At 39.0% G+C, this 26,299-nt stretch overlaps 1 protein-coding gene across 1 annotated transcript in view; it reads right to left on the minus strand.

The window, feature by feature from the left end:
- Positions 1-1,085: 1,085 nt before the first annotated feature.
- Positions 1,086-26,299, minus strand: part of LOC136876379 (ATP-binding cassette sub-family F member 2) — a 237,125-nt gene continuing 211,911 nt past the window's right edge. Inside the window, exons 11-13 of the mRNA XM_067150277.2 lie at positions 20,398-20,589; positions 14,360-14,563; positions 1,086-2,392 (exon numbers count right to left, since the gene is read on the minus strand). Coding sequence (XP_067006378.1) covers positions 2,258-2,392; positions 14,360-14,563; positions 20,398-20,589 — 531 coding nt within the window. The 3' untranslated portion in view covers positions 1,086-2,257. The remainder of the gene's footprint in view (positions 2,393-14,359; positions 14,564-20,397; positions 20,590-26,299) is intronic.

Genomic DNA, 26,299 nt, shown 5'->3' on the forward strand with positions numbered 1-26,299 from the left:
GCATAAACAAAATAGGTTGTGTGTAAGACAGTGCCAGGTGCCATAAATTCACCACTTGAAAGAAGCCATAATAAATCAATAACAGGGAAGAGGGTTGCAGGCTGCCCCGGAACTAGAGAGAAGGATGGATACAATGCAATGAGGGAGTGCATTAAGGACGGAGAAATTAACACTGACAGTGTTCAAAGAAGAATGGTGGAAGGACAGTGATGTACAGGACATTAGTAAACTTCCCTACCCAAAGAGAATTTGGAACAGGGAATGAATGATTACAAAAACTTGAAAAGGATCACATAATACACAATGACAAGTAAGCTTGTTTGTTCCTTTCCAATACTTATATTGGCCCTCCGGGATCCATTTCTCCTTTTGTGTTTGTTCTGTGTTCCTAGTCTAAATCTTTGTCTTTTTGCTTTTACTTATCCTGTGTTTATCCAGTTTTTTTTTTTTTTTTTTTTTTAATCCTACACTTCCTGCATCAAGTCTGAAGATCTGTCAAGAAGGTCCCTCAATGAGTATTGATGTGCCCCTTCCTGATGAAGCTCAGAAGCAGAAATGAGCTTGTCAGACATTAAGAAAAACTGCAATTGGTGAGGAGAAAGTTATCTATTTGAAGGTGGCTGTGTATGAAGATGTGGAGATTATCCTTGGAGCTTGTGTTTTCATGTTTGTCCTCGTCTCCTCTTCCTGTTGCCCCCTCTTCCCACACTGACCTGTAATTGTATTTATCAAAATGTGCGTTACTTCTAATGTTCCTATCCCTACGTATGATTTAACTACAGGAAAACTTCACCTTTCACTGACTTTTCTCTGCTTTCTCAGAAGTGAATCTTAACTGTTGTAATGAAGTCTTCGCAAAACGTAAAGTTTCCTTGCACACGTCTCCTACACAAGATACAAACTCAAAGGTGTCATGTCTAAAATCCTGTATTTTATAGGAAAGGAAACTACAAGATACCCGTAAGTTGTTAAATCAAAGGCTAATCTTCATTTGTAAGAACAAATCCTGATGATAAAACTGTATTACATACCTCCAACCTATTCTAAACAGGTAAGCATTTCTGGGAAGAAAAGAGTAACAAAAGCAGGTTTTAAAAAGTTTTAATGACAATTTACTCTCTCTTCATCTCCTGGCTTAAATGAATAAGCGGTATGGAGAGTATGATTGAGATTACAATATTTTCTACAAATCTGAATATCTTTCACACCACTCGAAACGATATAAAAAAAATTCCACATCCATCCTCATCACAAGGACAAATAACAGTTGGTAGATGTTCATGTCTGTACCATCCATCAAGTCTTGTTGCCACACTCATACCGAAAACAGATCTACATATTCCCCATCACATGCCTGGCCACTAGATCCAACAAGTTTGGCCACACATACTTACAATTTGAATAATTCACATTTGTTAACAGAAGCTCAAACAAAAACTACCACACTGTATTATTTTATAAGAAGTTAGCAAGCATAAAAATACAAGATCACAGTAAAATGGTAATAACATCAAGATGTACAACAACAAGAAATGAAGTGTGGATTCTAAATCATGCACAAACCACAAGGACTCTTACATTAGTTAACATTTGCTTTAACATATTCAGAACTGCAATGAAAAATGATAGCTGTATCTCAGCACTGCCTTACTAAAAGATTCTTCTTCTGGACTTGATCAGAACTATTTCAACGCGAGGCAATTGTCAAAAAAAACTTTAAAATCACAAAATATCAGGAACAAAAGACAAGAGGGAGGAAAGGCCTTAACACCTGTCTGGATCATAGGGACGGAATACAAGCAGTTTGCAATATGTGCGTAATTGTCACAATCCTCCACCCAGATTCTTGCTAATACTTGGTGCACATTATACATGTTCAACCACAGCAGGTGTAACTGAGAATGTGGGACTTCAACATTACATGAACCCGATATCAAGTAATCAAGTTCTGCTTACATCAGTTGCTTGTGTTCCTTCCAATGAACACTTAGCACTCTTACGAACTAAACTGATGTCAACATTTTTGGATTAATGTCTAACAATTAACAGCACATTCACAGGAGAAATAAACAAAAACAATGAGTCACACATAACCACTTTGTTCATAATTTAATACAAACCGATTTACCTATATATTTAAGAGTTCTGAAGAATCAGTCTTTACAGGCTCATAAATATATTGGCTTGCTAAATGAAATTCATTAAATACCACAGTTTTTGATTTCCCAATTAAAATATGTTCCTAGATATTCCATCTTTATTTATTGTACTTCTTGCTATTATTAGCTTTATCTTTTAAAATCTTAGCCTTCAGATGTTCTTTGTAGGTCTGGATACCTCCTTGCCATTTGGTGACAGTTCCATTCTCACACACCCAGATCTCTTCAGCAACCTGGAGGTAAAAGAAGAATATGTTAAAAGATAGTCATTGGTTTCACACTTCACTACTTCCCTTCACAGTCTGGGGAGCATTTGGAGCAGGGATACTCCAACATCACATGCTCCATAGCAGAACTACCATCTGATCTAGTAATTCGCTCTCCATTCTGTACCAGCAGAGACCCAAATGTTTTGTAGAGCACGTACACAAAATTCTAAGCTCTGAAAACATACCTACATATAAATATTGAAACAAAAATGTATGCTATACATGGAAATAAGTTCCCTAATAAAGAGCAACAACATCTGAATAATTACTGTACAGGAAAAGGAAAGTTGTGACAACACGGACTCAAGGAATATCGGTGACCCCACCTTCCAATACTGTACCCCTTCACTTCCTATCACAATGGCACTTAATTAAACAAAAAAGTGTACAGTGGAACCTCAATTCTCCGTTTTTGGAGGGACCACGGGAAGAAGAAGAGAAAAAAAAAACACGGCACAAACACATAATGGATTTTAAATTATTTGATACGGCTCATGAAGTATTTTGCAGCTCAGTCTATGCATTCACGTGATTTGAGGCCTATTGAGTGGGCTGGGCCTTCTTAAAATGTATTACCTCATTCTCCGCTCGCTAATTGTGCGCCTCCAGGTGGGCGAGCGCTGTACTAGCCTTACTGGTCTGCTTGTGCGCTGCTGCCACCTGGGTACGAGGAGTTGAACTTGCCTTTCGATCGTCAACGCGTGTGGAAACGACAATGAGTCGAGGTTCAGTTGTCATGATCTGTTGTTCAAGAAAGAAGCTTGCCGGCCGACGTTCTGCTGGAATATTAAATTGTACAACTAATTGAGGGCTAGTGGAGATGTTGCTTGGACTGGATCCTGGATAGGATAATCGCCACCCGGGCAATTAGGCCTGAAATGTTTGGTTTTTTCAAATTTCATAATCTTCCGACCATGTGAGTATTTGTATCTTCTCCTTCTATGGGTCTTAACTGATTGATGGATACAACAAGAGCACGTAGTATTGAGAAGCAAATAGAAACAGTTTTGGTATAATGACCAAGAGAGAAAATTATTTAAAATTCAAATATTTCATATTTGGCAGAAATATTCGGAAATTCAGGTCTTAATCATTTCATTGTAATTCGTTGGTTGTATGTTGGGGTTTCAAAGAAATTGTAAATGTGTAATTCTGTTAGATATTCATTTTGAGGTAATTTGAATGGTTCATAAGGTAAACTTAAGTGAATCTATACGGTAGGAGCTCCTCAAGACCATTGTTTATTAATACGTTAATGCTATAAAACTTTATCTGGTGGTTTAAGTTGATCGTTTGTTTAACCCATTGGAATTATGATAGTTATCTTGTATATCTCACAACCACCATTCTTGGGGGTAAGTTAGTAAGATGAAAACATTTTCTAATGACTACTCGGATTGTTTCGGGCCGCCATCTTCGTATGTGTGTCACGTGATTCGCTGCTATGTAACCTGGTGTAAACTGTTTGTGGGCGTGAATACGGTTGAGTTTGACAGTTGAGCGACGTTGCTTGTTACTATGACATTTGACATTCGCCTATTGAGATGAGGATTTTTCTTTTGGTGCATGGATGTTTGATCTGATCTGGTGCTGATTTTGATTTACTGAGGCTCTTGTGGTATTGATATTTTATCTTATTTGAGCCTGATTTATTTCCTGGTGGGCATTATTTGGATTATGCTTGATTTTCTTCTCCTTTTAATTGGACCTTGCATATTGTTTGTGTTTCATTAGGATTTTAAATTCCTTTCGATCTGAGCTAGTCCTTTAGAAATTGTTTCCTATTTTTCATATCCTAAACAGAAGTTCTCAAGGACTGTGAAACTACTGTTAACGCATATTTTTCCCTTTTACTGACCTCTAATTGTTGATATCTGAATTAGTTCAATTAAGAGTAATTTTTTTAAAAGCTGTTAAGCATTGTCAGAAGTATTACTACCAATTTATTTAATTAAAGTGTTTTCTCCTTGAAATCAGTGTATTATTATTTCAGTCAAGGATAATTAAAATTAAATTTAAATGTTTCAGTTAGCCTCGTGTGCCCTTGCTTTCACACCTTGCGATGACCTTACCTGGGATCTCAGTTGGTGTTTCTAATTTATTTTTGTGGTTGTACTGTTTGTTATGATCCCTGGTCGTGCAAACTGCTCTCACTGTGTCTACTATTTGTTAGGTTGTGAGAAAAGGGAAAACAGAAAATCCGGGAATGAATGAACCATCAACAATTTGGCTAAACATAAAAAAAATTAAATATGTATACTTATAATCTTACAAACACCCCTAAACCATACCAAACCAAACTACAGTCCCAATGGGCCTTCTGCCTACCAAGCGACCACTGTTTGGTCCGGAGGCCTGCAGATTACTAGGTGATGCACGGTCAATGTGCCAAATCCTCTCGGCCGTTATTCCAGGCTCTCTAGACCGGGGTCACCATCTCACCATTAAACAGCACCTTAATTAAAGGTAATCGTGGAATAAGTGAACCTGGAACCGGCCCTCATATCCAGGTAAAATTGCCTGACCTGGCAAGTTACACCGCAGGGCTGGCTTCAAACATTAATTACCGGCATGCGACTCACAAATTTCGGAACTTTACATTCAGTTTTACCGGGAAAACTTTGTCAGTTTCCTCTGAAAACTTCTTTGATCAGCCAAACTTTGAAAAATCTAATAACCGTAACGCCAAACCGAACAACAATCGACCACAAGTAGTTTTTAATTCTCTAATTTAATAAAATAAAGCACATTAGATACCAAAGCACCCAACATAATGGCAAAATCCCTCTTTTTTTAATCCTCCATTGTAATTTGGTCACCAGTACACTGTTCGTAGTCAGTTAATGGAAATCTTGTACCGCGTAAATTAGGCCCACATTGACTTTTAAAGGTTATGTTGAACTCGAGAATATGGTTTAGAATGAAAGTATTGATCCTCAAGTTCTTGAATGCATTATATTCAATTCTGCCCGTCACTAATAACTATCAAATTGGAAAGAGAAAAAAATATCATTAATACATCCAAAATTACGATTATTCGCAACCTTGACTCAGCTGGAAAGCGCGCTCGCTGCACAAGTCTGTATGACTGCGAAATGATACAAAGTTTTGAAATGTAAGGTGCGTTAAAAGATGACTGCAGTTTTTATAACATTTTAACACAAAAACGTGAAATTCCCAGTCCTATATTAGGACCAAAACCTCCCATGACTATGTACAGTATGTAAGGTGCAACATTTGTTCTGGTCTCAATAACATAATCGTATGCGATAATATTAAAATACTAAATTTGTGTTACTTAAGAAGGAGCAGTTTCGATTCCTACCTGAAAGCCCAGTGACTATACAGTGCCCTGAGGGAAGTGCCGAAAACCTGTTCGATGATACACTCGAAATGCATAATGTACAGTAGACGTTTTGCAAGTACGAACATTTGACAAAACTCATTCCGTTTTCAAGTAGAGCTGCCGAAATGCGCACGTCTCCTTTCAGTTTTTGTGGACACACTCTGCTTTATGATTTCCGAAGATTCTCTGAACAATACCACATGAATGCAATGCTAGGATGGTCCCTTATGCAAGTTCACCGCCGATCGCTTTTCCAGTACGGTACAGTACAAACTCAAATTACCGCAATGATGGGACGTTAACACCAAGATATGTAAGTATGCTGTAGCCGTCCTTTCATGAGATACAGTTTCTTGAAAAACTCGCGATCGAGGATTAAGCATTGATGGGACTGTTATTTCTGGAAGGTTGATCCGGGATATCGTTTTTTTTTTTTTTTTTTTTTTTTTTTGAGGAACGGATAATGCGGGATTTTTACGACATGATTTAAATAGGATGCTCACCGGACCATGTGATTTGAATGAATAATATGGGAAAACGTAATTTCCGGGAACGTATAATCGAGATTCAACTGTACAATCCAAAATTAGGAATGTCCTCAAAACACCATTAACCATAGTCAGTAATTGATTCTCTCTATGCTACTGTGAATACGACTGCTCTATTATATGATCCATCTCTTCGGTACAATTGCACTCTGCATTCAAGTCTTATTCCATACATGGATGCCATAATTTATGGTCAAACTAACTTTATCCAGAAACCAGAGGCTCACCAGAAATTTCTAAGACAGGGAGTTGTTTTTAATAGAAGATACAAGAATGAAACTCACCCCACTGGAAGAAAGGCAAAGAAGAGAAGAGAGGAGATGTAGCTAGAGTTCTGCTCAACAGAGGCGATGATGACCTAATCACGGAGCAGTACAAACCAGGAGCTCCAATACTTTGTGATCTTACTGGTGGTGCACAAGTACCACTATAAAATCTGCAAGCTGACATCCTTCTATGAACTGGAGGGAAACTGTGTCCATAGCCCGCTGCGATGTCCTTTAAGCCTCAGCAGTTCACCAGATCTTGTGGGAGCTAGAGAATGAGAGTTGTTCTGTTTCTTATCGCTAGGAGCTCTGATAGCTGTACCCTCTTGGAAGCACGTGTCAGTGCATTATGATGAGGTTTACTTTGATATACGTGTGTTCGTGAAACAAAATTGTCGATACTTGAGAGTTTCTTTGTTTTTAAATGTATGTTTCCCTGTACGTTTGAAGGTTAGCTAAATAATTATATTTTTTCAATAGAAATATTCTAGATCATTCGTATTGAATTCAGACAGTTATCTGTACTCATAGCGGCTACCTTTCAATACAAATGCCTCATTGAATACATACAATCTCATTCTCTTCAGATGGTGTACTGTTGCATTCCATTCCGTAAAAATAAAAAGGCCCAAAGTAACGGTACTGGTATAAGTTACCATGAATTTCTTGTGGATCTGAGACTGAAAAGGAAATGGATAATTTCACCAGAAAAATTTGAGCCAAACACAAAGTCTTAACTCGTCTGTAGTTTGTAGCAAATATTTTTCAGAATACGACTGCAAGCCAAAACCTTAAAATTTGAGTTTTAAAACCAGGTAGTGTCAAGTATTTTCTCAAACCATCTACCCCATAAAGTGACTACAACACCAAGAAGGGAATTAAACAAAATATGCCAGTGAGAAATGGAAAACGAAAGCGCAGTCCTGCCCAGGAGCAACACAATTACAGGTCTACTTGTTCACTAAATGATTATGCAATCTTACAAGGGAATGATTCGCCTAACTTCAGTTCAGGTGCTGTACATATAGAGGGACCTTTTATTTTGAGTTTACAAAATTGGAAAGGGAAAACAGTGCTCTAAGTTGTAAACTGTAGCAATCCAATAACAAGCTCAGAGATGTTTTCACAAAGCATGCAAAATCAACTAAGAAGTTGAAGTATTTCGAAGAGAATGAGTGTCACAAAACTGTCGAGTTCTTCCTTTTGGAACACTGTAAAGAAAATTTTAAATGTTATTTTTAAATTGTACAAGATAATAAATTTGATGTTTTTTTCTCTTTACAAGCTGCTTTATGTCACACCGTCACCGAGGTCATATGGAGACGATGGGATTGGAAAGCGCTACGAGTGGAAAAGAATAGGCCGTGGTCTTAATTAAGGCACAGCATTTGCTTGGTGTGAAAATGGGAAACCATGGAAAACCATCTTTAGGGCTGCCGACAGTGGGGTTTGAACCCACTATCTTCCGAATGCAAGTTCACAGCTGCACGCCACTAACTGCATGGCCAACTCAGCCAGTAATTTGAGAAAATTAACCCCAAGATGGTAAGATGATGGTGATTAATGTTATAAGAGGAAGTACAACTACTAGGCAACAATCACCTATATAACACTAATCAGAGGGAAAAAAAGGAAGGGATCCGACACTTCGTAAAATGAAGATATCGGCCAAAGAAAGACAAGGTCCACGAAGGGCATGAAAATGAAGATTCCGTAGTCCTCGCAAACCTAATAGCGTCGGGGTCGGAAAAGAACAAGAGTTGACCAAGACAGGTCGGATAGGATAGATGAAAGTGAGGAGCCTGGCACAAGTAAATGGAAGTAATGCCAGGACTCAGCTAAGGGCCTCGTAGTCGCCAACCCACGCTCCAAAGTTCAGAGCCCCTGGGGCCCCTTTCAGTTGCCTCTTATGACAGGCAGAGGATATCGTGGGTGTTATTCTACCGTCCCACCCACAGGGGGTCCAAGATGGTAAAAAAATTCCATAGAATGATGTGTGCCATGGCATTATTGCTCGCCGAAAGGATCAATAGACCATATCATTAAACTGTCAAGAATAAGAACTCTGTCTAGTTTCGTAGGAGACAACTGTCTTGAAACTTCGAGTTACGCTTCTAATATTAAAACTAGGCTCAGGGCAGAAGCTGAAAATCACAATAAGGCCAAATTAGAATCTAGATATTAATGAGACAGTGGCTCCTGTCTGGTGTCAAACTTGACGTATTTTTTGGAGAAGAGGACACTTCAAGCCACATTCAGAAACTAAAGAATAAATGGTTCGCTTTTCATGACGTAAGTAGCATTACTTATGTTCGGTCAGGAACATCCTGCTACCGTATGTGACAGACTGTACTACCTGCGACTGTGTTGCCGAGGGTTGAGTGGCCTGTACCAAACCCGACAAACTAAGGGAGAACGAACGGCTAAGGGCGGATGAGTTCCCCCGTAGGATGCTTGGTGAAGCCTTTGGATAGGAAATGACACACAAATTCACCAAAATGTTGCTGCCTTGCAAATATGGCACGGGACTGCCAATGACTAAGGGACATTACCCCGACAGAAAATCCTCTACAGTGTTAGGCCTAGCAAGTCAGTTGAACAGAGTTCATGAGTTTGTTGCTTTCAAAAGCAAAACAAGCCTCGGATGTAAAAGTATTAAAATTACCACACACGACAACAACTCTTCAAGCAACTCAAAAACTTATGACTGCCAACAACCCGAAGCTCATCGGAGATGCAGGAAGAGATCAGCATTACCCAGAAAGAAACAGCTCAGAATTGGAATCCTCAATACCTTCACCCTTACTGGTAAATGCGAAGAAATTGTAGACGCCATGGACAGATGCAAACTTGGGATATTAGGGTTGAGTGAGACGAAATGGAAAGATTCAGGAAAGAAAACCTTACGAAATGGTTATATATTGTATTGGAGTGGGAACCCTAATGAAGCCAGAAATGGAGTTGCTTTTGTTCTCAACAAAGATGTAGATGTGCAGGCAAACATCAGTTATATGAGGGACAGAATCATTAAAAAGAAATTGCGTGTTGGCCAGGTATTCCATACCTTTCTCCAAGTACATGCCCACAGACTAGCTGCCCTGCAGATGAAAAAGGTCAGTTCCTTGTAGATCTAGAGGACCAAATAAAGGAAGACAACATCACAATTATCCCTTTCAGACCGAGTACGCACAATTGTGCGGGTTCGTATTTTAGTTATCCCTGGCCGTATTTGATGTTTTTTCGGTGCTAGACCGGACTGCAGTGATTGTGCGGAACTCGTGGCGTGTATTTCAATTGCTTTTAGTATGCGCTTGACCGCCAGGGCGAAGGAAGAAGAGTTTAAAAAGCACAGTTGATCGGCGAGATGACGGGAAGCAGTAGTGCCAAAATTAAGTATTTATTTATTGCATGTATATTAATCTAGAAGCTTTACTGAATACCGGAATATATTCAATGAAGTGTGTACATTGGTTAGTGAACGTAAATTTTGCAGATACATCATCGTATGTGATACGAGGTTTTGAATTTTGATACGCACAATTGTGTGGGTCCTGCTTTTCGGATGTTAGTTTTTATTTTGTGAAATAAACTATCAATATGTGTATTGAGGAGCATTTTAGTAAGTTTTTGACATACAAACAAAAATTCACACCTCCAGTTTTCTTTCAGGTCTGAAAGGGTTATGGAAGACCTGAATGCCTAAGTTGAAACAGATAGGCAAGGTTGCGAAGACGTGGTGGTAGAAACTAGGAGGGAGAAAATCTGATAAGACTTCTGTGCACGGAATAACCGGAGCATACAAAACTCCTAGACGAGAGAAAGCCATAAAATCACACACTACAGTTAGGATGGGAAGCAGACGACGCAAATAATACCTGCATTTTTAAAAAAAATTGAGGCACGGAATTGGGGTGCGGGTTTTGAGTCAATGTTGGCATTTTTTTTTTCCTTTCAAAATCGGCCTTCCTAAATTTAGGGTGCGGGGATTATTTAAAAAAAAATTGAGGCACGAAACTGGGATGTGGATTTTATTTGAGTCAATGTTGGCATTATTTTTTTCAAAATCAGCCTTCCTAAAGTTAGGGGGCGGGGATTATTCGCATAAATACGGTAATAACTGATAGATGTGCTAACGAGTTCATCACTGATGTTAAGGTTATTCCAAGTGAAAGTATCAACGGTGACCACTGGCTTTTGGTTGCGCATATTAGGAACATCAATCTGGAGGAGCAACGATCGTACATTAAAACAGAAGTTCTCCGCGGCAGAAATGCATACCAATGCCATGCAGAGCTGCAGGAAGCATTAGGTGTGTGATTATGATCTAATCCCCAAAGTCCAGAAGCCATTATGTGGACAACGGTTTGCTAACAAAGAGGACATCGTAACAGCATTTCGGAGAGAGGTGTCACACGTTGGCAACGCAAAGTGGAAACCTTGGGTGATTATTTCGAAGGTCTGTAACCAGTGGAGATCTGTCCTTTGTACGTAGTCTTGTGCATTTGCTGTCTATACCATAATAAAACAATGTTTACCAATGGCCTGTGTTCAGTCACTTTCCTACGAGAATCTCACAAAGTCAGAATTTGTCTTCAGGCACTATGCATAAGTACATGCCCTACATTTCCAAATGCACATCTTAGATTTTCTGTGTTATCTCCTATTTGCGAGAAAAGAAATAGTTGTCATGACTTATGACTCGACCCTCGTATGTGGAAAGACAAGTGCAACATGCAGGGATAAGGAAACACCATGGTGGAATGAGAGGGAGAAAACTGATGTGAAAGAAAGAAATGTAGTAAAGAAGAGACTAGAAAATGAAAAACAGAAATCAGTCCACCAAGAAGATGAACTTCAGTACATGGCACAGAAGTACCAGAACAAGGAACTATTTGTGAAGCGACTGATTAAAGAAGAAAAGGAAAAGTGCTGGGACAAGTTCACTACCAGGCTAACAGAAGACTGTGAAAGTAATAGGAAATTGCTTTATAAAGTGGTCAAGAACAGAAGAAGTGAGCATAGCAATATCCTTGCACTGGAAACAGATGATGGGAACCTGGTGAAGACAGATCAAGGCATCAGAGAAGAAATGAAGAACTACTTAAATAATTAAATGGAGAAAGTCTTCAAAATGATATCACTGAAGAATGCAGTTGAAGTGGAAGCAATGGAGCACAACACCAGCTGACATGGTTAGAAGTGGAGTCTCAGCTGAAGAACATGAGAAATAGTTAAGTCTCCAGGGTTTGGTGACCTCACTACTGACATGATAAAAGCAGCTGGAACACAAGGCATACAATGGCTGTATAGAGTACTCTCTGTCATTTGGAAAGAGTTCAGGATACCAGAGGACTCGATGAAACGCATCATTATCCCCTTGCATAAAAAGGGAGACAGGATGAAATGCGGAAACTACAGGGGTATCTCTCTACATTCTCACTCTCTTAAACTTCTGGAGAAGTTAATTGAAAGAAGAATCAGGATTATAGTTGAACCGTTATTGAAGGAGGAGCAAGACGGGTTCAGGAAGAATAGAAGCACTACAGACCTGATATTTGCCGTCAGAATGCTAACAGAGAAGCACTGGGAATATGACAAGAATTTAGTGAAGGTTTTTATGGACATTGAGAAGGCCTACGACAGTGTGCCTTGGGAGATAATCTGGGAATACCTAGAAGGTATAGGTGTGCCAAACTTCCTGATCAATAAGTAAAGATGCTCTGCAGAAGAAACTAAATACTTGGAACAACAAGTTTAAAGAATATGGACTGAATATAATAAAACAAAAACTGCTGAAATGACTATCAACAGGCCCAACACCGATTCAAACATTTTCCTGGAGGGAACTCTATTGCAGTAAACCAAGAAAACTTAATAAACTCAGAAGGCTTCTCAATTTTATTTTCAAGTGAGAAATCTACCCTGGGATGACAAAATACCCCCAGAAAGCAAAATTGACCATGTTTTTTTTTTTTTTTTTTGCTAGTTGCTTTACGTCGCATCGACACAGATAGGTCTTACGGCGATGATGGGACAGGGAAGATTAGAAATGAAGCAAACAGGAAGGAGGCTGGCATCAAAATACCTGTTAAGAGTTTTTAGGAAGACCCAGGCTATAATGGTTTGGACATGTTATGAGGATGGATGGAACAAGGACAGCAAGGAATTACTTTGACAGAGGAGTGAAAGGGGATAGGCCAGTAGGGAGACCAAGGAATAGAGGAAGAGGCACAGTGAAATCAGAGGTTAGCAATAGGAATGCCAAGTGGGAGGACATAGAGGAATAGAAACTATACTTTGACAGGAAGAAGTGACGAGCGCTTGTAAACCACACCCAGGAAACTGGAGATGGAAAATGATTATGATGATGAGAGCAGGGAATGAAGACAGTATGTCTTTTTCCTCCATTAGCGATGAAAGGCTTCAATGGTTAGAAAACCAGTTCCTCGAATATCTGAACAATATCAAGATACGAAGTGAAGAATCAAGAAAGGATTTAAAAAGTACTCAAACATATGGTTGAAACAGCGTCAATAGTAAGCTGCATAAGGTATTATCAAGAATGGCTTTTGATACATTTAAAAAAGGTTATTTAATTCTGATTCCGTTGAGAAATATGTCAGGAGCAAATGACAGGCTGTATTGCAGAACTGCAACTTTTAGTATTTGTAAAGTTATAAAAAAAGCAGGTATTTTTTCTCTGCCTTCTTCCACAAGTAACAGAAGGTAGTGCTTGAGAGATTCCTGAAGCATCTTTACCGAATTCCACTCTAAGTATCTTGAATGACCTGCACAATATCCAGGGTATGTATTAAAATAAATATTTCTAATTTTGTTCATTTTCTTTTCGTTTAGTGGAAGTATTTCACTTGTTTCAGTTCCTACTCAGACTACCATACAGTTATCTTCCCTGTCGTATGTAGGTGGTTTCTCGGTGAAGAAAATCGTTGTTGAGGTATCCTATGCTACTTGCAAAGGGAAACTGATTGCTACAAACTGCCTTTCTACCCTCGTGGGTCTCATTTTAAAGTCGACAAGAATTGCACATTCCATTACCAGTACCCATCATCTAGGTTTATAGTACTTTTGTGTGTAATATAGAAGTACTGTCTAAGTTATGGGACATAAGAGAAAAAACTTGGAGAAATTTTTACCAACTGCTTTGAAAGACAGTAACTTTGTGTGCACTCTAAATGAAATCCAATCCGCTATGTTTAGTGAACTGATTCTCAAGAATTTAATTACAGGTACTTTGAGATGTATACCTTCAGCAACAATGGAAGTGTTCGAAAAACTGAAATTAAGCAGCAAAGTTCTGCGTGTGTGAAGTTGCTGCTTTGAGTCGAGACATGCTGCAGGGGTCAGCTATCGGTGCCAAATGGAGAAATATGTAACTATACCAAGCAAGAAGGCACATTGCTGAGGCTTAAAGGACATCATAGCAGGCTATGATGTGCCTCATATATGTGACAAATTGTGATCGAGATTGAGTTACAACTCAAAATGTGAGGAGTCAGCGATAAACTTTTACACAAACTGAATTGAACTAAAATTACCAGCACAATTTGGGGATATTATTACTATTCTTCTGCTTCATTGCAGCCAGCAGTGGACGACATTATTTCAACAGTTTGAGTCCTTAAGCTTCAATTCTTTCCCAGTATTCCTGCATTTGCTTTCTGTGAGCCTCCTTTCTTTCACTGGTCCACTTCTGTGGAGCATGGAGAACATCCTTGGTATTGCATCTGAAAGGAAACGAATGCCAACTTACCTGACTGATAAGCCTGAAGTCGTGGCTAACCAAGACCATGCCACCTTCAAAGTCATTAATAGCGTCGGCCAGGGCATCAATAGTCTCCATGTCCAAATGATTTGTAGGTTCATCCAGAAGCAGCAAGTGAGGAGCTTGCCAGGCAAGGAACGCAAATACAACACGACATCGTTGACCATCGCTCAGTTGCCGGATGGGACACACCTGCAATACAGAAGAGTTGTGATTTATTAAACATTTGTTCAGCATAGAGTGTACCTCAAACAAAAATTAATTAATTTATTTATTAAAGCATTGTTATGAACATTACAGGTTTCCTCAATTACACTGTCCACTACTTTAAAATATCAGCAAGTAATGCAGTAAATCAATGGTTTGAACTAATAACAAAACTTAATGAGATAGAGGAAGAGGAAATAATATTAATATTGGATACATTCAGTTGCATCAATAATGATGATGATGATGATCGTTGTTGTTTAAAGGGGCCTAATATCTAGGTCATCGGCCACTGATGGTACGAAATGAAATGAAGTTCAAAATCATCCACTGACCAAAATAAAAAAATGTCATGAGGAATGAAAGAATGAATATGAAATTTAAAACAACCAGTAGATCCGACCCAAAAACTGTCATAAAAATAGTAGTACTTACCAAGGGACCATTTCTAAAGTATAATCCAGAATTGAGGATGCTTGTTGTCTATAATGGTAGTTATCACTAGTAAAGTAAAACCATGGTATTTACCATATTGGGGTACTAATCAAAAGTAGCGTAGACCCACGGTGTTCCACACATGATGGTACTACTCACATGTATTGTACGCCGTACAGGTAACGCAGACCTATGGTCTTTCTCACATAATGGCACCACTCATAGGCAACGCAAACCGATGGTGTTCCTCATATAGTGGGTTCTAATCACAGGCAATGCAGATCCACGATGTCGCTTATAGGCAACACCCAGATCCGTGGTGTTTCCCGAAATGGTACTAATCACGGGTACTGGAAACCCATAGTGAACCACTCTCTGCTGCTACTAATCACAAACCTATTGTGTACCTAAAATAGTGGTACTACTCGCAAGTAAAGGCAACCCCTGGTGTTCCCCGCATGATGGTACTAATAAAAAAAAATTTCATGGTTCTAATACTATCATCCTCTCACGACAGGCAGGGGATACCGTGGGTGTATTCTTCGTCTACATCCCCCACCCACAGGGGGTAGACAGTGAGAAAAAAGAAGAGAAAAAAGGGATCCGTCACTTCAAAAAATGAAGTAACGGAAGAAGAAAGGCAAGGGCCACAAAGGGCGTGAAGATGAAAGTCTCCCTAGGCCTCGAATGCTCTAATACCATCAGGATCAGAGAAGAACAAGAGTTGACCAAGGGAGGTCGGAGAGGATAGATGAAAGTGAGGAGCCTGGCACAAGTGAGTGGAAGCAATACCAGGACTCGGCTAAAGGCCCCGTGGTCGCCAACCCACGCTCCCAAGTTGAGAGCCCCTTGGGCCCCTTTTAGTCACCTCTTACGACAGGCAGAGGATACCGTAGGTGTATTCTTCATCTGCGTCTCCCACCCACAGGGTGTTAGGGGGTCAGCTGCATTAAGACACCAATTATCTTACACTCTAGCGTAAGATGTAGCAAACTGGTTTTCTGAAATGCTGAAAATGTCCATATCAAGATTGTTTACTAGATTATATTGAGTTATAATTCTGTATAAATGGGAGTTCTTGTGTGAGTGTTAGTTTTCGGTTTGAAGAATATATTCCGGAATCTACTGGGAGTTACATTTGGAATGTCAATTCTTTCTCTGATTTTACTATCATCAATTGTTATTTATTACTTTATGAAGAATACACATACCCTGACAATTTCTTCTGAGAGATAGCTCCCTCGTATAAACAGCTTAGAGTATTAGAGCATACGATTCAGAATAGGGATAATAAACTTCTTGTAATAACAATATCTGAGAAATTTTCTTTGGACTTAATCAATTCAACATACTTCACACCGTACGGATTCCAAATAATCAAAGCATATTCTAGTCTTGATCAAGGTCCTATGAGAAAAACGTAAGGAATTCCTTATAACTAAGGACCTGAAAAAAATCGCATTTGCGATAAATGCGAATTTTTGAATCTTGTACTGAATCCAAGTCTACGGTAATTCTAATGTGGAATAAAATAATTTTTACGCATAAATAGAAGTGCAACAAAATGCGAATTGTGACCCAAAATGCAAAATTGGTATTAATATGCAATTTTGGTGCGAATTCTGCAAAAATGTGCTATTTTACTGGCGAAAACAACATTTCGACAAAATCATCAGAAATACTCAAAATATGATGCATAAATCTTTCGACCATTCCGATCGATGAAGAAAAGTAGCTGATTGATTGCTGCTTGCTGACTTAATTCAATATTTACAATGGGAATAGCAAGGGGAATAAGATCTGTATTGATTATTATCGAAATGTAAATCCAGTGTCACGGAAATAACGAGATAGATGCAGCGTTATTTTCCTGTTGTTCAAAATTGAAACTAGTGAAGAGTAGAAAGTCGAGCGATCATTTAGGTTACGGGGGGCACAACAAAAACTGCGCACAAAAGGGATCAGCAATATGCAAAAGGATGGTTTATAATCCAGAGATACAGCGACAGTGTTTTGCAAGTATTGTAATTGCCGAGTTGGGTGGGGATAAAAGGTAGCATTGTGAAATATGTTAAATCTGGAAAACACGTGGGTAAGCGACGCGATAACGAAAGTTCAACCCCTGCTGCCAGTATGTCTCAAAGAAAGCAATCTTCTGTGCTTACACAGTTAGCTAGTTCTAAATGACGAAAAATTTCCAGAGATAACTTCTGGAAACGCACAGTAGAAGTATTTGCCAAAGCAAATATACGTCTGGAAAAGCTGGAAAGCAAAAAGCTAAGAGCCGGGATTACTGAGTTTTCAAATGCTAGTTGCTTTACGTCGCACCGACACAGATAGGTCTTATGGCAACGATGGGACAGGAAAGGGCTAGGAGTGGGAAGGAAGCGGCCGTGGCCTTAATTAAGGTATAGCCCCAGCATTTGCCTGGTGTGAAAATGGGAAACCTCGGAAAACCATCTTCAGGGCTGCCGATAGTGGGGTTCGAACCTACTATCTCCCGAATACTGGATACTGGCCGCACTTAAGCGACTGCAGCTATCGAGCTCGGTAGTTTTCAAATGAAGAGTTGCCATGTGTGAGAACTCTTCGTGAAGTATATTTACCGGGTAAGTTTCGATTTCATTGATCGGGTATGGTTTAGGTATTATAACATTGAAACCACGTGCAAAATTGAAGGATACCAAATATGAGTGCGATTTCCATATCGAACGATCTTACCCGTACCCAACTGATCCAGTCATTTTAAATTATTTTGTTATAATTTGAGGTCTTTCTTCCATTCTAGTAGGTGCATCTGACACCAGAAAAGAACAGCAGAGGCTCTAATGGGGAAGATCAACATAATCTGTAATGAAACTACAAATAGAATGGGCCGTTGTGTTTTTATCATCATATTCCAAGTCCCAGCCGGCTGTTTTAGAAGCTCTGCGCGGTTATAGTGTACCATACGATGCAGTTTAAGGGTTTGTTAGTGACAGTGACCTGTACATGACCTGGTGTTATGAAACATTAAGTGTGGTCATAGGGGATCATTTAATGCATGTACAGTGCTGGGCACACAAGATCATCTTAGTTGGCAATAGTTGGGTCGCAGTGATGATGTGGTTGCGATGGTAAAGTCTGCATTTTTGAACACAAGAAAGCGAAATGTAATTATTTACAATTCTTAACATCAAAGTATGGTGTTTCAAAGGAAGCAAAGCTTTTCCCTGCACCTGTCATAACCCGATGGAATAGCTGGTTTCAGGCTGTCTTCTATTCAAGTGCTTACTTTACTGATGATGTTACATTTTTCAAGATGTCTGACATGAAAGACATCAACAACTCTGGTATGAAGTAACTGACTGATCTGAGTGACTGAGAAGTGAATAGGCTTCACTACCACATGATTTCTGTCACATATCATGCAGCTGGATTAGCTCACCTCCTTACTGAACATGAAAGTTCTCTGTATCCCACCTCATCTCCTTTACCCCCAAATGCATAACCTTGATGCCAGTTTTACCTTCATTTGTGAGGGGAACTTTTCTGCGGAAATTAATGATTCTTTGATTAAGCTCACTCCTCTACAGCACTGCATGTAGAGACACATTTGTCACAGCTGCTCATTCTTCACAGTGCAAGCTAGCCACATTGAAAGCCAAAGACCCCAACTACAAGCATTTTGTGTCAATTTCTCAAGCTTTGTATCCAAAAAAAATATAATTTTTAATAACACTGATAAATTATATCAGGTTGAGAAATTGTTTGGAGTAACAGATCTCTGAAGAAACTATATCTGGTCTGGTTACTGTTCTCTGAAACATGCAATTCAAACCCAGACGAAAGAAAGTAAAAAACGTGATGTCATGCTTGCATTAACTGCAGTTCAAACAGAGTTCAGCATATTTGCTAAGTACTGTCTTGAGTTGTTGTGGACCCCAACAAACAATGTAGATAGCGAGCGTGTGTTGTCTTATTACAACACAGTGGTTACAGAGAAACGGTGCAATTTGAAAAAAAGTAATGCCGAAGTACTGACAATGCTTTCGTTTCAACATGAATTTGTATTGTGTGTGAACCAAGGACAATAACTGCACTACATAAACTTGGAATCGTTAAAATTAATAATACCATGTGATTATTTTAACTTTATAAATAGATGCTAATTTTGGAAAAATAGATGCTAATTTTGCAAAAAATAGATTTAATTTTGAAACAAATAGATGCAATTTTTCAGGTCCCTACTTATAACAAATTCCATACATGTGAGCTTTGCTGACTATATTTTCTACAGGAGTTTTAAAATTTAGGTCATAGGTAAATGTAACATCTAGATCACATACTTCACTAAATATGTGTAGTGGTTTACCCCCGATTTTGTACGAATAGCTGATGCTTGATTTTCATAGAGTGAAACTAGTTTTACATTTATTAATATTGAAAGGTCCTCTATTTTTTTTTTGGTCCAAGTCCATTTGAAGTTTGACTCGGTCATAAATTACTTCTGATTGATTTAAACAACTTAACGTCATCGGCAAAAATAAGACTTTTGAAAAACAATTTCATTCAGAGAGGTTGTTCAAAAACAATAAAAATAATAACGACCTGAGTTTGATCCATGTGGAACTCCTGAATGAGGGTTGAACTTATGAATATCCTTTATATAATCTTTTTTTTTTTTTTTTTGCTAGTTGCTTTTTTACGTCGCACCGACACAGATAGGTCTTATGGTGACTATGGGACAGGGAAGGGCTAGGAGTGGGAAGGAAGCGGCCGTGGCCTTAATTAAGGTACAGCCCCAGCATTTGCCTGGTGTGAAAATGGGAAACCACGGAAAACCATTTTCAGGGCTGCCGACAGTGGGGTTCGAACCTGTTATCTCCCGAATACTGGATACCGGCTGCACTTAAGCGACTACACCTATCGAGCTCGGTCTTATATATTCTAAAATTTGTAATAAAATTAAATTAAATTAAATTAAATTAAATTAATTAAATTACATTAGGATAAGGTCAAGAAATTACAAGAAAAGTCTACAACATTCGGAGAAGAAGCTATGCAAGAACGAAGAGTGCAAGTTTACGCCTTTACCTAGAAACAACCTGAACCCTCCCTGGGATAAAAGTGTACACCTGTCATTTATGCAACAGTGCGTTTTCGCGAATTGTTGTTCCAGAAAAACACAATTGCATTCACTCGGGGGTGAGACTACACAAATGTACAATATGTGGTAATATGTTATCATGAAAAATCTACAGATTAACCAATATAATAATGCTCTTCAGGACCTGCTCACCTGATGAGCTAAACTGAGCACTGTCCCTGCATTGCAGGAGGCCATAGCCCTTAGGGGATTCATACGGCTAATTTATTTATTTATTTATTTATTTACATTATACCTGTTGCCTTCCGGTGAGCCCATAGCGTCCTATAATCTTCCTCATTTCTTCTTTCTCTTTCACCTCCGGGAATGACTGCATCATGTACTCCAAAGGCGAGACATCCAAGTCCAGCAGCTCATGAAGGTGCTGGTGGTAACGGGCAATCCTCAAGTGTGAATTCTTGCGGATCATCCCTTCCGTTGGAATCAACTGAAAAAATATAGTTCTTATCAGTAATAAAACTCTGTTTACACGTACTAAACTACCTTTGTGCAATGAATGTGTGTTGCGACTCGGTTGGAAAAAAAACCACATTTTTGAGTTGTTCCTATTTGTATGAAGGACACTTTCAAGGTACGAAATCTGTTAAAATATGTTACATGAAATTAATGTGAACAGAAATGTGGTAGATCTCAAAACACCCATTAACATAATTAACAGCATGAAAACAAACAGCAACAAATCAATCCATAGAGCAATTGTTGCTTCCACACACAAAATATCTACAATTTTAACCCAACAATATGTTCATTGAAGGAGGAAGAGTTCCAAGCCCTCAAATGAAGAAAAGGTCAGGGTCAAAGATTCATCAATATAAGTCGGATAGGAGTGATGAAGTTCCTATATTTTTGTCTACAAAACACAAAAATGGATAAAATAAAGAAAGTGGATATCCAAGAGCAGCTTGGGTTGGAAAGAAGCTTGCTGGAGACCCCAGAACTGAAGAGGTTACAATAGTATGGTAACATGAACTCCGAGCAAATTTGGACCACAGTGTTCCTGGGAACAGACCGAGGACAGACAGAGGAAGACATAGTGATGTTTGGGAGAAGCAGATTTTCAAGGACCTTGACATTATAGAGATGTAAACTGGCATCGCCTGTATGAACAACATCTGTGGATGGATAGAACAAACTGGAGGTAATTCTTACAAAACCGCACCCGGCTTGATGGAGCGAAGAACTGATGACAATGAGAGATGAACGAGAGAAACTAGTCGTAAGTACATGAAAAGTATGCCAGACTCAGTTGGGGACCAATCCAATTGCAGTATAGTACAATATAGCCAATGGAGTCGATGAATTTTAATGCTAGCCAGTAACTTGGATTCTACATAAAACTGTAGGTCCCATGTCTTATGAGACAAGATTAAGATAAGTTTTAGTAAGGTTCAACCTTTTCAATACAAATTACAAGTTGTATAACATGTTAACTAAAACATTTTTCCAATAGTGGTACCGGTTTCGACATTTTCAAATGTCGTCATCAGCCTAAATCACACAAATCATACAAATTGAGCAAATACGTATTAAACTGTGTTTTCTGTGTGTCAGAATGAAGGTGATACACTCATAACAAATACATAATAATCTAATCTTGCTGATCTGTTTATATAAAAATACCCAAATCATTACACATCATTTTTACAGTTGCAATTAAAATCTTTTAGTGATTACCTGTCAATTCATTAAAAGCACTTGTTATGCAAATGTTGTCCAAGTAAAAACAGAAATTTAATCGATAACACATTGCTCGTGTAATGAACCTTGTTGAACTATACGTTTGTAATCTCATAAAACACGTTGACTTTGAAAGGCTTGTTATTCTCGTTAAAATTCACACTGGGACATATATAAAATTGTTTAGTATAATATGGTATTGTTTGAATACAGTTGTTTGTCCTTCTGTTCTTCTCTTTGGGCGTAATACAGGTGATCTAAAATTTCTCAGTCCAATCGGGAAGATTTAATGAAGCCGAAAGAGAAACCAAAGCAAAAGAGGAATAAGTTTTTAGGTTTAATGGGCTTGGACAAGCTAATGGTGTATGTGAATACAATGTATGTGTACGTGCGCAAGAAAAGGGACCACTTCTCGGTCAACAGTTCACAGTAAAGAAACTACTCAAGGGAGTAAAATGCCAAATTTTCATTTTTGATACCTATGAATTGCTTAGATAATCATCTACTCACTGTGTGAATTTAAAAGCTTTCTGACAATAATCACTGCTAAAACATGAGGTTTATTTAATACTAAGAAAAGGGACCACTTTTTGCATCATAAGAGAGGCTCCACACAACTCACTTGCACTCATAGCTGCGCGAACATAAGATATGATGACTTGGATATCTTATGACAAATAAACCCTAGCAGGGTGCTTTTGATAAAGGTAATAGGTTTCATAAACATCCTGTCTGCTGCAAACATTTCTGATACCAATGCAGTCTTTCAGTGAATTTCATACTGTGGAGAAGTGTGCAACCAATGACAACAGCTACTAAGAGATAAAAATCATGACAGAAAAGAAACTTACACAATTCATCACTTCAAAGGGCAGGTTGTGTGTCGGTCATTCTTTCAATTTTTATTCGCTTGTGGCTCTAAGAGGCTAAAGAAATTAAAGGAATTCAAGAAAGAAGGGGTGCAGCCTAAAATTCCTTTTGATGATTGTAAACAAGCAGTCTACTTTATGAATAATTTCAGTGAACAAAATGCACTTTTCATGCCAGGCCAGATCCCTACAAAACAAAGAAGTGGTCTCTTGGTTCTCCCAATCAGCATGTCTAAGAAGTTCGTTCAAACATTATGCTCTGACAATTGGAAATCATTAGAGAGAATTCCTGTATCACTCTTGTCCTGGTATCCCACCTGGCTTACATTTTGCAGTAACATAGTAGTTCTGAAAACCAAAACTGATCTTTGTACGACTTGTAGAAGCAATTACACTGTAATAGGGAAACTGTCAATTATGGATGAAGAGGAAAAAGGAAATCTGATGGAGAAGGCTATACATCATGTTAATAACGTCCAAGCAGAGCTGACTGCTTATAAAAACACCATAGACAATTGTAGATAAGAAGGGATTACACACCTGGAAACTCCATGGTCTCTTTGGCCACATAGCTGTAACACATACAAAGGCACAATGCATTATAGATTTGATTTTGTCCAACTTATCATATGATCCGCACCAAGTTGGGTTGCCCAATGTACCAATTCCAATTTAAAGATAAAATTTCATAATGTTTCGTATTGAACTGTATCACAATTAAATTGAAACAAGAAATTAAGTGGTTCAACCTATTCAACACAAGTGAATAAGAAATGTAGTGTTTTTAAACTTGAACATTCTTATTTGGTTAAAAGCGGTACCGTTTCAATCACCAATCTGGGTCATCATCAGCCGATTAAAAATACAAAAACAATGCATAGGAAAACAAAAAATTAAAGGATAAGTCTTTCACAAAAGCAGTTAAGAAAAGCAATATAAGACAATAGGGGTTAGCACTGCGAGATTTTTAAATCATAATATCCAGAAGAAGACGAAGATCAGTCATATGTAGCAAGGCGCAAGTTCCTGAAGAGTAGCACAACACACGCAACGTCCGGCACTGTGCCTTAAAATGTTTACGAGAAGAGGTGAACAGTTCATTGAACAAGCCTGCAAACACTGCCAGGCGTGAAGTCACAACATGGTTTAATAAATTTGAAGTCCCAAAATTGTGTAGAAGTCGAAGACAAGTTGCTTAAATAAAGTAAGATGCTACCTCCTGAAGATCAGCGCAACATACACAATGTCCGGCACTGTGCTTCTAAATGCTGAAGAAACTTGGTGAACAGCTTAAAGAACAAGCCCGAAAAGCAAAGTGCCAGACATTGCGTATATTGCTCTGATCTTCAGGAGGTAGCATCTTACTTTATTTAAGCGACTTGTCTTCGACTTCTACACAATTCTGGGACTTCAGATTTAGGAAATCATGTACGACTTTGCACCTGGCAGTGTTTGCAGGCTTGTTCAATGAACTGTTCACCTCTTCTCGTAAACATGTTGAGGCACAGTGCCGGACATTGCGTGTGTTGTACTACTCTTCAGGAACTTGCGCCTTGCTACATATGACTGATCTTCGTCTTCTTCTGGATATTATGATTTAAAAATCTCGCAGTGCTAACCCCTATTGTCTTATATTGCTTTTCTTAATTGCTTTTGTGAAAGACTTCTCCTTTAATTTTTTGTTTTCCTATGCATTGTTTTTGTATTTTTAATCGCCTGATGATGACCCAGATTATTTAATGTTAAGAATTTCATTCTTTGGGTTCCGTATTGAATCAAGATTCACAATAAACAAAGAAAATAATATCCACCTTTTCAATACTATATATTATGTGAAAATTTCTACATTTCTGTTAAATCATCACGTTTATGAACTTTTGGTACCGGTTTCGACAAGACTATGCCATCATCAGCCTAGGACAAATTATACAAAGACAATAAAATACATCGATCGTGACTCTTATAGTAATATCATAATAGTAATTTAGAAAATATACGTCTTGAAACTAAAATAATATTTACATATATAAGCTGACAGTCATTAATTAATAGTGGTCATTTTTTATAAGGTGTACACCTTAGTAATTATAATTAAAAAGAATCACACGACAAAAGAAAATTTGGTTTTTTGTACTGTATACGAGGATTGGGGCAAAAGTCATGGCAACTATTTTTTTTTTTCTTGTAGATATGTGAACGGATCACAAACGTATATGTGTCACGTGGCAGTTCTGCAGGCATAGTGTGTATGCAGAACAACAGATGGCTCTGTGATAGCTGTAGTAGCGCAGTGAGGGCTGTGAAATCAGTCTGTTGGTGAGTGTCGTGCGAGATGGACGTAACCCGTGTTGAGCAGCACGCTTACATCAAAATAGCCGTTCTCTGAGGGAGAAATGCGATGGAATGCCACAGTGAATTAGTGGAAGCCCTTGGAAATAATGCCCTACCTAACCGTACAATAGCACGGTGGGTAGGAAAGTTTCAACAAGGATGTGTGTCAACCAGTGATGAACAACGTTCGGGACGACCTGTCAGTGTGCGGACCGACGTGGCACGAGCCGTCATCGAGCAGCTCCTAGATGAAGACAGATGATGGACACTACTGGAGTTAGAGAGGGCAAGTGGCATCGAGAACTGCACTGTCCTTAGGACATTGCATAATGAGCTGCAACTGCGCAGAATCGCATTGCGGTGGATACCGCATGCATTGACGGAAGTTCAAAGGTGGGTGCACTATGCAATATGCTCCGACCACCTTGCACACTGGCAACAGGGTGGCAACGAATAATCGCTATCGATGAATTTTGGGCCAGGGGATACGAACCAGAACTGAAACGTCAGTCCGCGGAGTGGCGACATGTTGGATCACCAAGGAGGCAGAAGGTCCGTCAGAATCCTTCCCCAGTCAAATTGATGGTGATCATCGCGTATGACGTCAGGGGTGTCATTGTTTGCCACTTTGTTTCACATGGCAGACCAGTGACCGCACACTACTACAGGGATTTCCTGGTGCGACAGGTACGACGTGGCGTTCGGGAGAAACGTCCGGATCTTGTGGACAGTGTAATAATCCTGCACAACAATGCAAAACCACAAAGCAGAGTGTGTAGGGCAGCTACTGCGACGTTGGGGATGGGAAAAAATTGGAGCACCCACCGTACTCTCCCGACATTTCGCCCTGTGACTTTGATCGCATTCGAAAGATTAAGGAACCACTATGTGGTAGGTGGTTTGCAACACGAGAGGACATTGCTAATGCTGTGCGCCAACAGGTGACCGGATTCACACATGGTGCGGCAAATGCTGAGGCAGATGGTATTCAGTGCCTCCCACATTGTTGGCAGTGTGTGGTGTCAGTAGCAGGGGATTACTTTGGGGGTCTTTTAGGCCCAGGTTTGTCATGTCAAATTTATGTGTACTGTGTTGCCATTCTCTTGCACCGAGAAGGCCATATTGCCCTGTATACTACCGCAATAAATTAGTGTGTTACGATATTTCAGTGCTATTCATTGTCCACACATGTAGTTAACACCTTGTCCTTTCGTCTGTATATGTCACATTTTCCAACCGGACTGGTATCTTAAAGAAAAA

Source organism: Anabrus simplex, chromosome 6 (assembly GCF_040414725.1).
Source record: "Anabrus simplex isolate iqAnaSimp1 chromosome 6, ASM4041472v1, whole genome shotgun sequence".
Lineage (NCBI taxonomy): Eukaryota > Metazoa > Arthropoda > Insecta > Orthoptera > Tettigoniidae > Anabrus > Anabrus simplex.